Here is a 22,086-nt window from a genome sequence, read left to right as displayed (position 1 = left end):
ACTTGCTTCACGTCTGTCTGTCCACTTATGAGAACTGTTCCAGTACAGTGTGCTCTAACTGACCTTGTGGGAAAGTCCTCCCTTTGTGCCTTATGGGCTTCTCCGGTGCACAGGTAGCTTCAATGAGGAAGAGTCGTCTTGTTGCCCCGTAGAGGACTAGTAGTCAGTCCAATAATCTTATCTTCTGCCCTATACAAATATGGTAGATCTTAATAGTCCTAAGGACATCCACAAAGTGTGGTGGATTTTAGGGCTAGGGATTAAAAAAAGAACCTCTCTTGACAAAGAGAGCACCCTAAATTGGTTGGTGGTAAGAAAGATAAGTTTATGCAAGAAACCACTTTTCATCTGTGGAGTCAGATAAAGTGCTTTCATCAAAGCACATGGAGTAGCGAGTGCCTTCTTACTTGCTGCCATTATCAAATGCTTGCCACTACTCATATCTGACCTCAAAGTCCAGGCCTTCAGTTTTATATACCTGGGAGTAACTATGTGGCCACATAGTATTTTCAAAAGCCAATAAATTATGTCCCTTCTAAAAGAGATCCCACAATTTAAAATAAATCTACAATGGCATACCCAAATCTTTCAAGATGGACCTGATGCAGTTTTCTCTGAATCAAGTCTTCACTCCTTCCTCTACATCTCACTAGGAAAATCCCTGTTTTTCCATAGTCTAAACACAATGCAGCTTATTTTACTTAGAACTTTGATTATATTTTGCAATGTCATCATTACAATTAGGATCATAGCTAAGCAATTCAACTCATTTTTTTCTGCTCTCTCCGCAAATTACATAAGCACATTTGTTCTTAAGTCAAGCCAGTGCCATTTACTGCTCAACTCTGATCCCAGTTATGAAGGCTAGCTAGCTTCTGTCCCTGAGAACCAACCCAACTACTTTGAATGACCCCAATAATGATATAGCAAAGAGCTTAAGTTCTCAAAGAGAAGTGATTAATTTCATCTCTGACATCCATATCTGGCTGTTGAGAGTTGACCCCTCATCCCAAAAAATGTATTACACAGAAAGTCTTGCAAAAAGGTTAAGTGAAGCTTTCTTAAAACTAATATAAAGTCAGTTAACTCTTGGTATCATTGCCTTTTGAATCACAAGAGTAATTTCTGAACTTAAATGCAAATACTAGAGCTTGTGACTTAAGTTTTAAAAAAAATCACCCTTGTTTCCTACTTTAAAATTTGCTCCATGTTGTAGAAAAAGCCAATATATGTAAATATTTTAGAAAGGGAAGGTGTCCTTATTTGAGAAAAAATAAGACCAAAAAAAAAAAAAAAAAAAATTCATTGTTTGTGCTACTAGTTTTCTAACTCAGTTAAACCCCACAAAAACCAGACTAGTTCCATAAAATACAATGAGCATCACATACAAACCTATAATAAACTCAAACAGGAGCACATATATGTGATGGTGATCAAACATGGACACAGGCAGGAAAGGATGGAACAAGCAGAGCCAAGAAAATTAGAAATAAGCCCTTCCTCTCATTCCTGAAAACCATGCAAAGCAGACTAGCCCAGTCAATACAGAATGATAGATGCTCAAAGAAACTGAAGGAAACGCAGTAAGGGGACCCTAATGACTAAAAGAATTATTGTTCAATGAAGGCTAAGTTAAAAGATGAGTATATCCTTGTGAAAACATGCCAAAGACAAAATGAAAAAGTCCACTAAGAGTGCACAGTGAACCAGCTACTAGAACGCCACAGAAAACCAAAGGAAAAAGTAGAGGGGGAAGAGCATGTTCTTTCAATAAAAAACATGTTAAGACACATGTAAGGCATTCAACTTCCACAAACTTAGAAGTACCGAGTAAATGAATGCTGTACATGAGGACCAATGTGATAATGTATGTTTACTCTGCACGACATAGTATGAAACACTGCAGCAAGTTAAAAAAAAAAATGTTGCCAACAACCAAGAATTCTACACCCTAATAACCCTAAAGGTAATGCAATACTTGGAAGAATCTAGAAGTTTCAGGTGGCTATCAACCGAAGGATGTGGTTTTAACATGTTCTTTAAACACCCGGTCAACCATCATTCCCACAATTCAGAGGAGAGGGGAAAATAGCACTTGTCTCCTACTGAATGGTGTTCATTATAAATGAAAATGAGTATAGCCTGTGAATAGAATTCTGTGTCCAAAGAAAACTGAGTGGATGGGGAGACAAGAAAGTGAAAACAGTCTCTTAATGAATTAAATTCTCACAAAAACTAACCTTTCTCCTTGGATTTTCTATCTTGTTCTCTGTCCCGACTTTTGCTCCTGTGCTTATATGACTTTCGATCACGGCTTTTTGATCTTCTTCGATCCCGACTACGGGATCTATGCTTTCTTTCTGATCTATCATGGCTTCTGCTTCTTCGTCGATCTCTACTTCTTAAATAATTTAAAACAAAAGAAAAGCAACGTCAGCTGATATCACAATGAGAAAAATACCTTGAAGAATTATATACTGTTCAACAAATAACAAGATCAAGCAAAACCCTTTCAAAAGCAAATGAATAGAGCCTACTATTAAAACATATTTACATTAGAAACCTTAAGAAATGAAGATCAAAAATCCTTCTAACTTCAATTTTTCAAATGGGTAAACCTACCCAAAATAGTTTATAATTTAACTGTATTCTTAGAAGCAGTGACAAGAGAAGCACTAAAGAGACCATCTGGTACAGTCTTCCTAGTAAGATTGTATCAAACTTCCTCAGACTGACTCATGGGAAATAGCAATGAAGTTGCCTCAAAGATGGACTCGTTCAATGATTCAACTCTCACAATCTATCCTAGAGCTTAATGATACTTAAGTGTTCCAAGTACCAAAGACTGTCACTAGTAATTACTACTGTTTATTTTTGCGATATATGCCCAGCACTGTCTCATGTGTCCTACATACCTGCTTCGCCTCCTTTCTCTACTTCGTGATCTTTTGTGGTCTCGAGACCTGCTGCATCTTCGGTCAGAGGTTCGGCTTGAATGCCGACTCCGTGATCGACTCCTCTTTCTTCTTTCTCTGTCTCGAGCTCTTTCTTTTTCTCTTTCTTCCTCTTCTCTTCGCCTTTTCCTCTCTCTTTCTTCCCTCTCTCTCTCCCTTTCTTTTTCTCTTTCTTCTCGTTCTTGTTTCTCCTTTTTTAAACGCTCATCACGATCAGGTTCTTCAGTTCTTTTTCTTAACTTTTCCTAAGGAAAACCAAAGTTCAATTTTCATAGAGCTATAACCTTAAAGACACTGTCAATGATTACCTAGTGTGAAACGTTTGTAGACCAACTTATAGACTCTTGATACACTAAATGTGAAATGGAGAAATCTCAACACCATATATGTACACTAGATATTATCTGACTAAACCCTCAGGAATATTCTTTCTCCCAAATTCCTGGCAGCAAAGAAGTAAAGAAAATAAAGCGCCCTGCTACTCTGATGAACAGCAAATTATTATAGGGATTTTCATTGCTTCAAATAGCATACATCAGCAAAAAATATCAACAGAGGTTTATATCTCTGTGATCAATGTTTAACCATACTAAAATACAGTATTAGCTATAACTAAAATACATGTTACAAAACTTACTTTCAATTCTTCTACGGTAGCTTTAATTTTGGCATAGCCCATGTGCTGTTTTCCCATCAAATGGTCATCTACCCGGGACTGGGCATCTCCCACTATCAAAAAGGCTCCACACACTTCACAAACTTCCATTTGTTTTTCTTGGGCAGCAAAACTTTCTATTGTCTGAAATGATAAATCAATTATAAGAGTATCTGAGGAAGAGAAAACAAATCCTCCTCAAAAATACTTAACATTTAGAACAGACTTCTAATTTTGTAAATTGCTACTTTCCATTTCCCTGAAGCCGTAATACTGGGCAGCAACTGGTCTTAGAGAGGGGAAGCATGACAGCAGATTTCCATATCATCCAGGAAGTACTGAGACCCCCACCCCTCAACTAGAACCCTTTAATTACCCACACCACCTTGAAAATTCAAACTACTTTACAGAAAGCTACCTATTTCAGTTCGAATTCATTTCTTGCTCGGTTCAGTAGGTTAAAAGTGTGGGCTCCATATTAAAAATGTTTTTCAAAATCATTAAGGAACTGAACTCACTGAGTATAACCTGAATAGTCCTTTCAGTTTTGGGATTCAATGACCAATTTATATTTTACCATCAGTATCCAAAACATGTGTATTATATTCTCAAATTGAAAGTTAAAATAGGAGGTATTTTTAAGAGTATACCGATTTTGAGGGTGGAGGATATAGCTCAGTGGTAGAGGCCATGCTTAGCACACACAAGGTCCTGGGTTCAAACCCCACTACCTCCATTAAATAAATAAATAAATCTAATTACCTACCCCCTCCAAAACAAAACAAAAAAGAGTATACCAAATATGAATTCAAGTAATATGAAGTGAATAATTTGTTGTAACAAAAAAGAAAGAAAACTCAGGCCCAAATAAATACTTAAGATTCAAGGCACAGGTTGGCAAGCTGGCAGCTAGAGGCCTTTTTTATAAAGTGGAACATAGCCACATATGTGTGTGCATTGTCTAAAGTTGCCTTCATAATACAAATATTTTTATATTACGAATCTTGTGATCCACAAACCTGAAATATTTCCTATGTGGCCGCTTAAGATAAAGTTTGCTGACTCTTGATTTAGGACATTAGAAAGTTGTTCTCAAATAGGAATAGATCCTAGTAATTTATAGTACAGCTTGGGTAAACCAAAATGAGGTTGCTACTCACCGAAGTTGTAGACCTAAGCAATTCTCTCTCTTCTTTTAACTGTTCAACTAATTTCATCATTCCCTGGGCTTCTTCTACTTTTCCTTCAGATCCTAATTCTTCAATCTAAGGGGAGTTAAAAAAGCAGTCAGAGGGGGTGGGTATAGCTCAATAGGCAAAATGCATACTTAGCATGCACGAGGTCCTGGGTTCGATCCCCAGTACTTCCATTAAGTAAATAACTAAATAAGACTAATTACCTCCCCCATCAAAAAAACCACAAAAAACAAAAAACAGTCAGGTCATCTTTCTGACCCAACTATCCAAGTTTTGTTGTTGTTTTTTTGACTCACAAGCTTCATTAGCATTTAGTGGTTGTTTCGGGCCTTTTTGGTTTTGTTTACTGAAGCCTCTTTGGGTTTAATGTATCCCTTAGATTTTGTTTTTTTACAGCATTAATTACAAATACTTGACAGGAAATAAACAAATTTCCAAGGTGCACAATTTCCTAAGGTTTAACCCCATAAAACCAACACTAGCATCTAGATAATGAATACATAAATCACCCCAGGTTTCCTCCCGCCTCTTTGTAGTACCTCCTTCCCAAAGCAAACACTGATCTGCTTTCTGGCACTACAGATTAGTTTGCATTTTCTAGAATTTCATATAAATGAAACCATGTACTTTTTATTCCTTTTTTTGGAGTCCAGCCTCTTTCACTCAACCTAATTATCTTAAGATTCAACCATGTTGTTACAAGTAGTTAATTCCTTTTTATTACTGAGTAGTATCACACTGTATACATCACAATTTGTTGACAGACATGAGTTGTTTCCAGGTTTTCGTTTGTTTGTTTCCCCTATTATGAGTAAGCCACTATGAATACTGGTATACAACAATTTGTGTAAACATATGTTTTCATTTCTCTTGGGTGAATATCTAGCAGTGGAATGGGTCATGGCACATATTTTAACTTTTAAGAAAGAGATAAACTCTTTTCCAAAGTGGCTGCAACCATTTTACATACCTCAACAGTGCGTTTGCCCAGATCTTCACTAACACTTGATATGGTCAGTTTTTTAATTTTAGCAATTCTAATAGATGTACAAAAACTATCTCAGTATAGTTTTAGTTTGTATTTCCCTAATGACACCGAGCACCTTTAAGCACCTTTACATGTATTTATTTGCCATCCTTGTATCTTCCTTGGTTAAGTGTCTTAAGTATTTTCTGACAATGCACACAATTCTCACCTGCTGCAGAAGAACATCAATTTTATCTGTTAGAACCTGAATTTTTTCTTCATTTTTGCCTGTTGGGCCAGCTGCCTAATGAAGACAATAGAATGTATTATAAACAACTAAAAAAGAAAAACATTCAAACTCTCAAATACCATACCTAACATTTGTATTTAATAATTAAAAAGTTGAACCACAAGGATAGTAACCCAATTATCTCAATTTGTTAATCAGCAGCATATTTTTTGTTATTGATACTTAAGAGAAAAATCTTATTAGCAAAATCAATATTATATTTACTAATAAATACTAAAAGAATAAACAACTTTTAAGTTTTATATCATTCGAAAAGTAATGAAGTAATGAAAGAATACAAGTTTCAATACTAGGGAGGTATCTGGGTTTCCAGAGAACAAAGATACTTTACAAAGACTGTAAATCTCATACTCACCCCAGAGGATTGCTGGTTTTGAGACAATGCCAAACGAGCATGGCCTCGTCTAATTCTACGTTCTACTTCGGCAAGTAAACTCTGTAAGTATCGCAGAAAATCTCTCTCATACCCAACCTTCATAAAACGAGAACTCTTCTCATACCTAACAAAAATGAAAATAAACAAGCATTACTTTCTTTCCAAATCTGTATCCATTACAGCTCTCATATTCTATCTTAACTAATCTCATGGACTACTGTATTTCATTTAGGCTGAAAAGTAAACCAGGTATACAAGAAGTAAATTTCTAGTCATCCCTCATCCTGGTAAAGGCAGGCAGTATTTAGCAGTATATTTGGTTAAGAGCATAGATTTTACAGCCAGGCAAATCTAGGTGCTTGAACACTATACAGATCCTGTGACCCTGGCCCAAGGACAAGTCTCATTTGTAAAACTGGCGCTGTTAAAAAAAAACAAACAGGAAAAAAAAGCTTATGCTTATGCTTGGCATACAGTATGTTATATACTCATATGGTGATACTACATAAATACATATCACTTTCTACCACCACCAACGGAAAGGACCTCTATCCAACGTTTATTTTACACGAAGTCCAATTACTTCTTCAATTTTTGTCCCCTTCAAACCAAATAATGGCGATGGGGCGGGACCCTCCCCCCAAAAGGTAACTTACTGTTTTCGTAGATTTTCATCATGAATTTTTTCACATGGCCCTGAAAGAACAAGAAATATGAATGTATAAATTATTGTTGAGGCTAAATTTTCTCTACCCAAAACAAAAGGAAGTTTTTTTTTTTTTTAAAGGAAAGATCCACTTAATCACTGAGTGGTCTGTAGACACCTAAATTGAGCCTACTGAATCATGAAGCAACACACCCAAGTAATAAGCACATAAAAATTGTTCTCCTTAGCCTTCAAGATCAGTACAATGCAGAACTATATGGTAAGAAAAAAAGGGGAGTAGGAGGAATGAAAAAATTGTTCCTTACTGCCAATAAGAAAACTGGGATGAGGGCAGACCAATGGTTGAACCACCATTGACATTTTATTAATTTTGAGTCTCTTACACGAAGTTAAATAGTACAAGATTAGCACCCTAGTCTTACCCCTTAGCAACTCCAAAGGCAACCGATTTTAACCCTTTTAGCTTCATCTTCTGGTATTTACCTCTGTATTTCTAAATTCTATGCTATTTTGCCTTTTCTTGGTTTGTCTTAGGCATCAAAATTTTAGGTTAAATAAACAGCATCTATATTTTGACTATGCAAGTCCTATTAACTGCTGAGCCAAACAAAAGGTGCATTATGATGACACTTTTTATACACTTTTTACTTCTGGAATTTTTTCATTTGTTTATTTAGTCTTTTCTATATCTCTATTTCCAAATTCATCTTGAACACTTAAAACTCAGCTACGCAAACTATCTCAATACCAATTTCTCTCAAGATTCAAAATGTATCAGATAGTCAGCTTCATTTTCTTCCACGAGCTTTCCATCCTGCTTCAACCTGGGCTGCTTATTTTCTACGCTGACTAATAGAGTTGATATCCTTACAAACTCCTTTTCTGGTCTATACTGAATGCAATTTACTGGATCTCTTATTTTTCTCCTTTTTGGTTTATGCCCACATGTTGGAGTTTCCAGAGAAAAGGTTCATGGCAGATAAATTTGTTAAGACCACACATGTCTGAAAATGTCTTTTTTCATCCTCATATTTTGCTGTTTGGCTATATAGCTTAACTAACCTAGGTAAAAACATCTTTTCACTCAGAATCCTGGGGATGTTTCTCCGGTGTCTTCAAGCTTCCAGTGTTGTTACTGGCAAATCTGAGGCCATTCTGACTGATAATCCTGTGAGCCCCACCCACCACCCCTGGTGTTCTCAAACAGTTTCACAACAGTGTGCCCTGGTATGGATCCTTTTTCATTTACTATGTTGAGCTCTTGAAGGACTCACTCCATCAAGAGTAAAGTCTTTCAGCAATGCATTTAACAAATTTTTCCTCCCTTCTGTTTTTTCTATCTAGAACTCTTAATTAGCTGTTAGAGAACTGGACTGATAGAATTTTTTGCAAATTTTAATTTTTTCCCTCAACATTCCACAAATTTCCTCTTAAAAAGTTTCCACTGATTTTATTTCAGATTTCTCTACTTCTAATTTCCAAGGGCTCTTTAGTTTTTCAAAACTTCCCTTTCTATACAGCATCTTATTTGTTCTGATATCTTCTTATTTCTCTGAGGATTACTAAATTTCTTATGGCTTTAAATTTTTTTTCTTCTGCTTTCCCCCATTATCCACTATATTCCACTAAATTCTTTTTTTCTGTTCGTTTCGGTTAATCTTTTGTGTTGAATTTTCTTCAAATGTCTGACTGGTATTCCTTGGCTTGCAAAATACTTTCAAAAATCTGACTTAAAGTTGGTATGCACAGGCAGGGTTTGTCAACTAATGGGCTTTAACCATAGGAAAATCAGGCAGGGCAAGACTTTCTGTTAGGAGATTCCCCAAGGGTTAGTACCTGTAGATCACTTCTCTGGAACTGTTCACTTTCTCTAAAGAATCCTCTTCTCTTCTGCCTGGGGAAAAACATCTGGCTGTATCCTTCTAGGAACAGGGCAGAGGAAGGGAATGGGAAAACCTCACTATTAAGAATATAGACTCATTTAATCTCTCTTACACTCTTTTTTTTACTCATTACTGCCCTGTCTTATATCTGTAATCCCAATATCTAGATACATCCAGCCCTGATGTGCTCCTAATGCTTTAGGGCAAGCATTGTGCTTAATGAATTAACTTCTCTCTTATGTTTCTAGAATGACACTAGTTATGTACCATCCTCGGGGAGAAGAAAATAGTCACCCCAATTTTTTTTTTTTTTTTTTTTGCATTTTTTGGTTCAAATGAACTAGAGTCTCTTTAGCCCAATTTCTCCAGAAAATAACCCCCTGATCTCCTGGGCAGTAGGGGTGGGAAACCTACAGAATCACCAGATGACAGGTCTTAAGAGTCTGACCACTTAGACTAGTGGTTCTCAACAGGGGGAAATTTTGCCTCTCCAATGTCTGGAGACATTTTTGGTTGTCACAACTGGGAGGTGTTACTGGCATCTAGTGGACAAAAGCCAAGGATGCTGCTAAACACCCTACAATGCACAGGACAGCCCCACCCCAAAACAGAATTTTCCAGGTCACACTGTCAAAATGTCAAAGTTGAGAAAATCTCTGGTTTTCAGTCCCATGATTCAACTCTGCCTTCTATGGTACCTGGTGCCTCCAAATCCTGAGCCTGTCCAGGGTTCTGCTGATCAAACTCTTGCTTCTGTTTAATATCCCCTTCTGTAGGCTTTTAGGGTACAGATTTCTCTGTTATTCTTCCATCCACTTGTCATCTTCCAAAAATTTGCTGACATCTCTAATGTTATCTCCTCTTCCATTTACACCTTTTTTGTTTTTAAATTTCACTTTAGTGGAGGGGTTTCGGGAGGAAGTAGAAATAAGTATGTATATTCAATTAAGCCACCATAATTAATTAGACTGGCATTATTAATATATTCAAAAATCTATGCCAGGACTTTTATCAACAAACCTTTAAGAGAAAATGCCTTTTCAAAATAATAAAGTATAGTTTTTCTTAAAACATAAATTTGATGAAAGTTACACAGAAAATTCTCTTACCAAGATCAGAACGTGTGTTTGTGAATAATTCCGCAGGACAAAAACCACAGAGGTAATATTTACAAACCTAGTCAAGGAAAACAAAGGTAATTTAACTTTTTGAAATTGTTCAGTTTTAAAACTATACCAAAAAAAGGTGCCAAGTAACTATTTCCTCATTTCATGATCTTCATCTTTCAATCATGTAAGCATAAGAACAATTTTTTGTTAAGCCATTTAGTTAGGTAAATTAATGACTTTTAGATTCCTGGATTTCAGCATAAGAAGTGCAGGACTGATAGTTTACCAGCACTTTCTATTTCTATTATTACTTTCTACTTCTATTATAGAAATAGAAATCACTGCCCCACCCTCCAGCAACAACAAATATTGGAAAGACATCCAGAATAAAGGTAACTTCTAATTTTCACTTAAAAACAAACAAAAACACCCTACAGTGTCCTTACTGTCCTAATTTTGTTAAAGACCAGATCCAATTTACAGAATAGAATTTGAAAATCATTGTCTAAATTCCAAATAACACTCATTTAAAACAATCTAGTTCACTATTTTCACTTAGACATCCTGTAACAGGTCGTAAAATGTACTGGATATTTTCACACATGCCAGCCCTTTACTGAATGACTTCCATGGTATGAGGAAGAAACTAACATTTAATTCTCTCTCACTGGTACTTTGTAACTCCTTCAGATATATTCCAAGAATGCTCTATCTTATATTTAATTTTGTAACACAGCAAATCAAAACCTATTAAGCAAAATTCCAAAATATCACCCTTCATATAATCCTTCATTGTTATTGAGTAAATTATCAATGTACAACTATGATATATGAAAGAAAAGGTTAAATTTAAGACTGAATTAAAGTTTTTTGGAGACACTTAGGAGTGGATGTTAAATCTGAACTAGATTGGGTTTTTTTGCTTCAAAGGTCAAGTCTTACACTAGTTTGAAGCAATGTGGTTCCATACGCTGTGTCCAGAAGAATTAAGGTCATAAAGAACAGATTCAAAAATCCTATCTAAACAGATTGTTTTATATTAATATTATCCTCTTATATGTAGCCATACATAAGTCATAGTATGTCTGTACCACTGTCTTTTCTTTAGAAGTTTTTCTAATACTTGATTTTAAACACTATTCTGCAACTTAAACATTGTTCTTCCAAATAAATTACTAAAAGATTCTGTATGACCACAAACAAATGTTGGTGAGGAAGTGGAAAAAAAGGAACCCTGTACCCTGTTGGTGGAAATGCAAATTGGTGCAACCACTATGGAAAATACTATGGAAGTTCCTCAAAAAACTAAAAAGAGAACTATCATATGATCCAGCAATTCCACTCCTGGGTACATATTAAAAGAAAATGAAAACACTAATTCAAAAAGATACACGCACCCCAATATTCAAAGCGGCATTATTTACAATAGCCAAGATATGGAAGCATACTAAGTATCCATCAACAGATAAACAGATAAAGAAAATGTGGTATATATAAACAACGGAACACTACTCAGCCATTAAAAAAAGAATGAAACCTTGCCCTTTGCAACATAGATGGACTTGGGAGGGGATTATGCTTACTGAAATAAACCAGACAGAAAAAGATAAATACTGTATACATTATCACTTATATACGGAATCTAAAAAATAAAACTAGTGAATATAACAACAGCCAAAAAAAAAAAAAAAAAACCCAAAAAACAGACTCTGAGATACAAGAACAAACTAGTGGTTACCAGTAGGGAGAGGAAAGAGGAAGGGGCAAAACAGGGGTAGGGGATCAGAGGTATAGACTACGATGTATAAAATAAATAAGCTACAAAGATATATTATACAGCACGGGGAATATAGTCAATATTTTATAAGTAACCATAGAGTATAACCTTACTTACATTTATATAATAGTGTAAATCAACTATACGTCAATTTTAAAAAAGGGCTCTACATGCACAAATGCTTAATGTTTTTAAATGCTATACTCTTTTCTAATTATAAAAAAGTCTAATTTGGGAGGGTATAGCTCTGTGGTAGAGTGCATGCTTAGCATGCATGAGGTCCTGGGTTCAATCCCCAGTACCTACATACGAGTGTACATGAAACATATATAAAAATAAATAAACCTAATTACCCCCCCCAAAAGAAACAAAACAAAACAACAGGCCAAAAAAAGTCTGATTTGTTCAATTTTGCATCCATTTTAAGTGTATCAGTAAAATACTACTGCCAACACTCAACTTAAGAATCTCTCTCATTTGGGAGAGGGATGACAGAGACAAAAGGGTATGCTACTTATCTTTCAGACCATTAACCCTGGTTCCAAAGGCCCAAAAATTATTTAACAAATCCCCACAACTGTAACAGTTATATGAAATAGGTTAGTAATAGTTATTACCATCATTTACCATTATTTATAGTTACAAATTATAAGGTTATATAATAATTTAAAAACTAAACTTGGTGTTCAGCCTTCATAAGTATGAAACTTTCTATCACTATTACTATGCTTTTAACTTCCACATACATATGTAAGTTATACATATAAGACCACTGTCAATCATTAAAAACAAAAGGAATAAACATCTCTAAGATCCCTCCTGACTCTGAAATAATATAACCAAATACAAACTTCAAGTATTTCTAGGAAGGAAATCACAGTTATTTTTGGTAATGAAGTATAATACAGTACTTACTGAATCTTAGAATCTTAGTTTTAATAACATTTATCCCGAAATTAAACTGACGTGAAAATGAATTGGGCTTTACCATATATCGTAGGACTTAAGTTTTCTATAAAGGGGGTGACTACTAACTTCAAGGTTTGTCATAAACTGTCTAAAAAGTTCTGTTTTTTAAAACTAAAACACTTCTGATTTTCCAGACCTTTTTAAAGTTTTACTCTAAAACCTAAGCCTTATTTCCATGAATAGTTTTCCAAAAAAATTATAAATTCTATGGTGGTCAAATCTCTAAGTCTATACTATGTCAGCTTTCCAATAAAATACATGAATGAACACACTTACATCCAATACATACTGTACAGAATTTTAATTTTAAATGGCATTAAAAAGTGGAAATGGCACTTCAACGTTTAACACTCTGTACTAAAAATAATGCTAGAAATACAAAAACAAGTAAGACTCACTCTTCAGAAGCTCCATCTGGTAGAAGACAGACACAAAAACAAAAAATAGAGTGTACTAAAATGTACATGCATCACTAGAAACAGAAGGGAATTTAGCCAGGATTGTCAAGGGTCAAAGCTTGAACTGGTTCTTAGGTTCAGAAGTGGAAAGGCTGTATAACATTCTAGGAATAAGGAAACGTGAAAAGACAAGACCTAACAGTATGACACAGGCAAGTTGAAACAGGTATGCTTGGAAAGGCAACAGTGCAGAGTTTGAATCTTGGCTGCCATTTACCCACTATGAAAAACTAGACTGTAATTAGGCCTCAGTGTATGCCATACAAAAAAAGTAGACAAGTATTTCACAGTGGGACTGTAACATTTAAACTATGTTTATTAAATTGGGAGAAATGGGCAAATTAGTCTGATTTTTAAAATATTATCCATTCTTCCTTAAAAATGTCTTTGGCACTATGTAATCAAGTAAGACAGTCCTGCAGATCTACCTACAATTTAATCCAATCACTCCATCTGAGATGAGAAACAGATCAATCACATGACCTGTCCTGAAGGCATCTAGCTACTTGCAGAATCCAGATTAAAACCTATTTTCCTAATTCTGTGTTCTGTGTGCTCTTTCTACTCTTCAGCTTTCCTTAAAACACTGCTATAATGAATGGTACGTCAAACATGTTACTCTACCCAATAAACTGTAGCTACTTAGACTGCTTCTTTTAAACTTTCCCATGGTTTGAGGATGTTTAACTAAAAATACTAAGTCTTTTATTCAGCAAGTCTTAACCAAATGTCCACCATGGACCTAACGATCTGATAACCAAATAATGGGGCAGGGGGCCCAGAATTCTAATATAATTTTTATTATTCTCTTGATAAAATTAAGGTAAAACCAACGATCAGAAGAGTTCAATCTCGATAGCATACTTTTCACTACCAGTTAGGAGAATGCAGAGATACAAATCAATCGTAGAAATCTGACTAGAAATTTTTAATTCGAAGTTTCCATCATATTAAAGTCAACTGTCAAAAATGAACACTGAACGTTATATAGTATAGAGTCGTGGGACAATTTGGCAGTGCCCATCAAAATGTAAACTGTGTGTTTAACTGTCTTCTTAGGAAACTTTCTTACAAGTGACTCAGCTGTATGTACCAGAATGTTCTTTGTAGCTTGGTAATGGTAAAAGAATGACATAATCTACATATCCACCAGGAAATAGTTAAATCAAGGTAGATTTTTATGTACCAAAAAGAAAAGATTCCACAGTATAAGCAAAAGTTAAGCATAAATTATACTTATAGTATTACATTAATATATATTAACTTTCACTTATATAGGTCTGTAAATTATTCTAATATATATGTAAATTATCGTAAGTAAATATACCTTTCATTTGTATGTGTGTGTCTGTAAATTACTGTAAGTAAAGATCTGAAAACATACATACCAGTTTTTAAGCTTTTCAGGGGAGATTTGATGATGGGAAGGGGAGGCAATGACACACTTTCATTATTTACTTCTAAGTTAAATTTTAATCTTTTATAGTATGCAAATTTACTTTTGTAAAAAATCATTTTAATGATTCTAAATCAGAGGGAACATAAAACAATAACTCAATTCCTAATATAGTAATTAGTCATGGTTCACTCTTTTTATTGCCTGCACAAATTTTTTTGTAAAATTTTAATCAATTCTCCACAGTAGTCTGATAGTAAACATCTTTTTCCTGTTAACAAGCCTTCAATTATTTTCCAATGTCACTGAGTCCCAACTTCTAACACTCAAAACCAGGTTCCTGCCCAATTATCTACATACCCCTTTCCCCAACAAAAACAAACAAGGGCTTCAGCACTATTTACAATTTCTCAGGCCTAAGATTCACTCCAAACCCTAGTACCATGTTTTCTCTCCCTCAGGCTGATTCCTACTAATCTTTTAGGTCTCAGTATTTAAAGGCCACTTTAAGAGGCCTTTCCAAAGTATCTCAGTCTGGGTTAAGCACCCTCCTCACGTGTGCTTTTCTAGACCCCGTACTTTCCCTCATTGTGCTATGGGAAAGTACTCCTTCCTATCTGCCACCAAATGATGGTTCTCTCAGGCCAAGTGCTGTATCCATACTATTCTGTTGTATCTATCATTAAGAGTGATACATTCTTTGTTAAAATAAATACAGGAATTTCCCCAACTTACAAGAAATGATGAGAAAATTAAAACATTTTATAAAACAATGAAGCACTGCATATTAACGTAAGCTACTTTCTCCCCTTGTGAAGAAATCAAGTCTAATGAGATACATACACACATGCACATTTTCCCAAAAGCAATCAAATATTAAGGAAATACCTTAATATTTTTGGTGTGATAATAATATTGTGGGTTTTTTAAGTCCTTATATTTTAGAGATAGGTAATGATGTCTTTAAGGTTGAAATGATAGAACTGCTTCAAAATAATGAAAGAGATGGGAGATACAGAAGAAATAATACTGGCCATGTGTGGATAATGTCCTGTCTTACTGGATATGAGTATACATAGAGTTCATTACACTATTCACTCCTATATGTGTTTTGGAGAGAAAAGGCAATCAGCAGTTATATGCACAACATACAGACTGCTGGCAATTCTGAGAAGCCCAACACTTACCACGTACTATAGAGTAAGGCAAAAAATGTCTACACTTCTGACAGAAAAAAACATTTTGGTGACTGTGAATTAAAACTATCTAGTAAAATACTTCTAGATGTGATGAACTGTAATTACTAATTTTTTTGCTTCCAATTTCCTTCCTAGATTCGGAATCCCTTTTTTTAGATGTTAAAAGAAATTCACAAGTAAAAATGTGGCAGAACCTTAACTGTTTTTTCCCTAAACTTCCAGTGTCAATGACAGTATGTGCTAACATTCTGAAGATTTTAGAAAAGAACATTTATTTCAATTCTCTTTATAAATTATTAAACCTTCACTGAACAGAGGGCATATTTGAATTTGATAAATGATCGAAGAAATCTCATTCTATATATTGCTAGAATCAGAGTTAAGTCAAAAGTTAAATAATGTTACGTATGCGTTGAGATCTACAATAGAAAATCCACATAAATATATATATAATATATATATATATATTTATGAGCTCGAGATCAGACTTTACAATTCCCTACAATCTCAACTCTTCACATGATCAGGCTAATACCTTTTCTGTCAAACACTGAACTCTTCACATGTGGACACTAACTGAAAGGTGCTCACACTAGGCAGTTAAAATCATATGCTTTCCTTGGCAGTGCAAAAACTCTAACATTAATAAATTCAATCTGAAAAAACAAAACAAAACATAGGCGTTCCTCATTACTATGGTTGTTTAGGATTAAGAAAGTAGAGCAAACAAACCGCTTAATGCAAAAACACTAATAATCTTAAGGAAATGTATAACACTAATAAATGAGGAAAGAGGGTGTGTCAATGAATCCTTGGAACAGTATTAAAGCTAATTTAACTTGAGCTGAAAACTACTTTCTCTCAGATACAAAGGTAACAATCTACACAAGTTGGAAAGGCCTGTAAAGTAAAGGGCTGTCCCTGATAGTTACATACATACATCTTTACAAATAAATGAAAGGTAGATAATTTGCATCACAAATGCATCCTTCACTTAAAAATGAGCTTCCCCCAAGTGCTACTAGCTCACAATTAAAAACCCAATACTAAGGAGGTGGGTCAGGAAGTCATAGTTTACAAGCTTTAGAATGCAACAGATGCCAATTTTTTAAAAATGCGTATTTCTGGGGCCCTCCCCTAGATCTACTGAATCAGAGTTGTGGGGGAGGGGTGGCCATGAAGTACAGAAATCTGCATTTAAAACAAATTCCAAACGTCAGTCACAGATACAGACATCTAGGACTACTTGGGGTTAACACTAAGTTTCCATTTCATTCTTAAACAAAAGGACCCTGACCAGCTGAAATGGCTTTTCCCATCTAGTGCAAGTGTAGCAAAGAAAAATTTCCAGATAGAATAGGAATCCAAAAATATTTTGAAATACCAGGTTACAGTGATGATGAAACCCTTACAGTATATGCTGGAGATGTCCATTCCTCCAGGATTTTAGCATTAACAGCCAACAACATATGCAAATAACCCGGAAGTGATGTCAAGAGCTTCCCCAACTTTATAAAACTCTAGAGGAATTCCGACTTGCTTATAAGAGGCCATGTGCTTCGTTCCTGGTCTACCTACACCAACCTCTTCCTGCAGACATAAATCTGAAACACCAGCGATTGACTTTTTCAAATCCCCGAATCTAGAATGCAGTGCAATCTGTCATTAAAGACAAAATGTTTTGGTGACAAGCACCGGAAGTTTAAATCAGTGAGAAGCACTAAAACCGAAAGGAAAGCAAATTTATTGTAACTGAGATAACATAAAACTTAAGTTGCTTTTCTGAGAGCTGATTCACCGCTAATGTTATAAACCTATCACATATAATGCAATGTGGCAATAAAATACCACCAGGAAAAAAAAGTTTTCTTCACACTTGTTCAAAATCAATTAGGCACAGACATAGGCTGCTCCAGTTGAGTAGGCAATCAAAAGCAGTTTTTCTTCTTAATTCAAATTAGATAAATATCCTATTTGCACAACAACTGAATTATAATGTTCTTTTTTTTTTTTTGCAAGGCTTATTTAGATGGCAAGATTACTGAGTTAAGCAGTAAAAGAAAAAGTGACAAAAGAAACGCCTAGAAAGGAAAGGAACAAAGTTACTCAACTTTCATTTTGACAAATAGGGGGAAAACACACACAAAAACAGTTTGGGGGTGAGAGTATAGCTCTACTTACAGAGCGCATGCCTAGCATGCAGGAGGTCCTGGTTCAATTCCTAGTACCTACCTTAATTTACTAATTAAACCTAATTACCTCTCCCCCAAAACAAGGAATAAAAAAAAAGTTTAAGAAGCTTCACTTCTCTTGAGGTCAGTGACGAATATGTGAATTTATCCTATACAATGAATCCTACCATGACACTTCACACTACTTTGGAATCAGGCAGCACTACACGACAACTTTCTTTAGTCACTTATTTTTTAAGGACTTGTCTAGCACCAGCTTGTTTTCCTACACTACAAAAGAGAAGTTTTACCCTGACTAAAGCCTATGTTTAAAAAGAGTAAGCAACTTTTTTAAGGTGTATTTGCTTAATTATTCCTTCATATTTTATCAACTGCCTCTAAATTTACCATGTTGTTTGATGATAACCGCACGTAAAATTAAATTCTACATCTATTCTTCAGGTAAGACCTAAGATAAACGTTACACACCATGCTCAAAGCACTAGAAATACATTATGGTATTTGCAAAGAGTCAGTTCACAGACAACGGAAAGTGAACAAGACTACAAAGATTAGGTTTAGTTTCGCCATTTAACTTGCCAAGAGACCTCGGGTGAGCCTCACAAATCTCACTTGTGAAACTGGCTTTATACACAGGGTTAAGATCAAGAGTTTCACGTGAGGAAGCCTTGACAACTATCTACATGAATGGCTTACTAGATCATACCGCTATCAAACAATATTTGCAAATCACAGTAAACCTTAATACGTTATGACCTCTTTTAAAATTTTATTTCTCCATATAAGCGTTGAAACGGAACCATAACTGAAATAATATACTGCCACGATTTTTACCGCTGTTCCTGGCCAGAAATTTCAGTCTAAATACGACGCTCAAGCAAATAACGGAAGAATTTGCCCTTTTCCCTATTTCATAATGAGGTGAAAACTCCGGAGCCTCTAAACGTAATAAAATACTCCTTCCTTTCCCGCGTTTCCCTGCCTCATTAAGATGCTTTTCAGTTCTGCCAAGGGTCCTTTCTGACTTCCTTGATACTAAAACAACAACAAAAACAAATCATCCCTCATCCTTGGATCCAGGCGGACTCCTCCCTCCCGGGCTATCCTCCCGGCTCCCTCCGGCCAAGGGGTCAGATACTTGACCCCGGGGCGGCCTGGGCCCCAAACCTCGCCGAGGCCCCGGCGGGCCCCAGCCCGCGCCGCTCCCCTCCCCCCAGGCGCCCGGGCACAGGCCCAGGGCCCGCGGGACTTACGCTCTCGTGGTCCCACCGCACGTTGCTGCGCTTCTCATCCGGGGCGAGGTTTCGGTCCCGGCCCATTAACTCATCCAACAACTGCGCGGCCGAAATCATGGTGCTTTCCTCGGGCGCCTGCTCCCACCAGCCCTAGCACCTGTGAAGGAAAACGCCGGCGACACCGCCGCCAACCTCTCCAGCCCGCTCGCAGGCCTAAAAGCCACCTCTAACAGGAGCCGATAAGACAAAATGGCCGCCGCGCGGGCGCCTTCCCAGCATGCCGCGCGTGCGCGTGCGCCCGCGGGGACACGCCCAGGCCTGGTGGGTGAGGGCCGGCGCTTCTGCCAGCCCGGGGGCGGGGCCCACCGAGGCCAGGACTCCGCCCCTGCCAGGTGGCACCGCCCCATTCCGCGGCGAGCGCCATCCGAGATTACCCTACGTGCAAACGCAGTCGACCCGAGCTCTTTCACAGAAATAGGACCCTACGTCTTGAAGCTTCGACAGAGCTTCTAAATGGAGAAAAAACCAGCGTTATCCCTTTGTACCATGCAGCGCACTCGGTGCCGTCTTCTAGTCAGTGGAGGAAACTGAAAGTCAGCACTCACTCTGTATTCCGACTCCGTTGTATTAATTAGTCTCTGAGCTTGCCGCCTCCTCTACGTGACCTGGTCCTCCCCTCCCATTCCCCTGATTCACACCGTGAGAAATCCAGGCAGGAAGAGATAAGGCAGTTTCTACGAGGTCACCAGAGTATGGGGAGGAGTATGCCTCTCATTCTGGAATTTCTTAAATTATTGACTCATTCATTAAATATGAGTATTCACCTTATGCCAGGTAAACTCCGAACCTTTCAAATACGGTCTTTGCTCCCGCAGACGTTGAGGATTAGTGAGAAAGGCAATCACTCAGGAAATAAATATATCAATATAAATTGTAATAAGTACTCTATCACTGTTAAGATGGTATGGCCTCTAAAGACAGAGCGCCTGCGTAATGCCGGCTCTGTCACTCTGCTTTCCTTTACCCGTCTGTAAAGTGGGGTTTATAATAATAAGAGTCCCCTACACATACAAGATGTTATTGTGAAGATAACACATGTAAGGCATGTAGAACAGGCCCAACACATTTTAAGTTCATTTAAACATAACTATCATGATGGGGGTGGGTAATAGGGTTCTGTCAAAGAGTAATAGAGCGGCCTATCTGTGGAAATGACTTAAGACCTAAAAATGATAAGTCTTCAGCCAAGCAAAGTGGGCAGGAAAGAATCAAGGCAGAGAGAGTAGAATATGCCAAGGTCATTTCATTATATGAAACAATGTTCAACATTATTTTAAATATACCTAAAACTGGCAGGATACTCATTAATTTGGCCTGAAGATGCCAAAAATTTGAGAGATGCTGCTTTAGAGGTGGGTAGAGAAGGAACCAGCATAGGATACTGTCAAAGTGAAGCCAAAGATGTAAAAGGAAAGTCTGAAGAATATAGAGTCAGGGAAGGTCAAACAAACAAAAACAGAGAAACTGTTCAAGAAGGTGAAAGTGACCAACATGGTATGAAAACTGGTGAAGGTCTTGGTATGAGAAGTTTGAAAAGAATCCATTGGATCCATATTTGGAAGCCAAACTAAAATGGATTGAGGAATGAAGGAAAAATGAGGGAGTAAAATGGTGGTTAGACAACTCATTTTAAGGAGGAAAGCAGCAAGAGAGTGAGAACTGAAAGGAGGTATGAGTCAAGGAAGGCTTTTTTTAAGATGGGAAATTAGTATATGTGTAATGTTGGAGAAGGTAGAAGTAAGAGAACAGCTAAAGTTCTAAGTTCTTAAGAAGGGAAGGTGATGTTGTAGGCTCCAGGACATGTTTGCAGCTATTGGCCTTTGCTTCTCCCCTGAAACCAGAGAGAAGAGAAAGACACTAATCAGTTTGTAGATGTAACAGTCAGATGAGGGAGTCTTCAGGGGATGGCTGCTGTGTTTTCAATGAAGCGTTTTTTTAAGGTTCACCACTGCCACAACTACCAAAAAAAAAAAAAAAAAAAAGTATACATTTTGAACCACAGACAGGATTTATAAAACCTGAGTGCAAAGTTACAGCTCCTCCTCACTAAAACTTTTTAATCTAATTCACTTATTCATTCCACAAATGTTAATGGTGCATGTACTTTGTTCCAGGAACTGGGTTAGTGGCCAGGAGTACAGATAGATGTATAAAACCGGGTTCTCAAGGAGCTCCTGATCCATGGAAGACAAAAATGTAACCATAACTTGAAATGAAATGAAAATACTGCCCTTCGGATCATGGAGGCAAGAACACCCATTAGGCAAGTTTTACTCTATAGCTCTCTTTTCCCCTAGACTCCAAGAGCAGCCATAGTTCAGTGTGTATTACCACTGCAGATAATGAATTCATTCCTTTACCTTTTTCATTAGTTCAACCAGTGCTAGCATCATGTTTCAGACTCTCTGCCAGGCTTCAGGGATTCAGAGATAAAAGTAGTCTTTATTAACAAATCACAATTCCCAGTTTATAGATAACTTTTATTGATTATATGAGTTGGTTATTTTCTGATGATGAAATGGAAAAGAACCTTGTCAGTCAGTGATTTCCAGACCCCATTCCACACATGTTACTAATGCAAAGTGTTATAGACAGAATTATGTGTCCCCCAAATTCATATGTTCAAATTCTCAGAATCCCCAGGAGTACCCTCACAATGTGGTATTTGGAGATAGAGCCTTTA

General features: G+C 36.6%; 1 protein-coding gene across 6 annotated transcripts in view; it reads right to left on the bottom strand.

Annotated features, from left to right (window-relative positions):
• LUC7L3 (LUC7 like 3 pre-mRNA splicing factor) overlaps positions 1 to 19,608 on the bottom strand; it is a 22,875-nt gene extending 3,267 nt beyond the window's left edge. For 2 of the 6 annotated variants that reach the window (XM_010949603.3, XM_010949604.3), the window contains exons 1-9: positions 19,362 to 19,608; positions 10,118 to 10,184; positions 7,115 to 7,154; positions 6,438 to 6,582; positions 6,002 to 6,076; positions 4,770 to 4,874; positions 3,592 to 3,753; positions 2,916 to 3,199; positions 2,241 to 2,401 (exon numbers count right to left, since the gene is read on the bottom strand). In XM_010949603.3, coding sequence (XP_010947905.1) covers positions 2,241 to 2,401; positions 2,916 to 3,199; positions 3,592 to 3,753; positions 4,770 to 4,874; positions 6,002 to 6,076; positions 6,438 to 6,582; positions 7,115 to 7,154; positions 10,118 to 10,184; positions 19,362 to 19,460 — 1,138 coding nt within the window. In that variant the 5' untranslated portion in view covers positions 19,461 to 19,608. Of the gene's footprint in view, positions 1 to 63; positions 190 to 2,240; positions 2,402 to 2,915; positions 3,200 to 3,591; positions 3,754 to 4,769; positions 4,875 to 6,001; positions 6,077 to 6,437; positions 6,583 to 7,114; positions 7,155 to 8,961; positions 9,048 to 9,706; positions 9,753 to 10,117; positions 10,185 to 19,361 lie in introns of those variants that run through there. The other 4 variants (XM_010949608.3, XM_010949607.3, XM_045512581.2 and 1 more) reach the window with 3 other exon arrangements.
• Between the last annotated feature and the right edge of the window lie 2,478 nt (positions 19,609 to 22,086).

The sequence above is a fragment of the Camelus bactrianus genome, chromosome 16 (assembly GCF_048773025.1).
Source record: "Camelus bactrianus isolate YW-2024 breed Bactrian camel chromosome 16, ASM4877302v1, whole genome shotgun sequence".
NCBI classification, from domain to species: Eukaryota; Metazoa; Chordata; class Mammalia; order Artiodactyla; family Camelidae; genus Camelus; species Camelus bactrianus.
This window is presented reverse-complemented; position numbering and strand designations above follow the sequence as displayed.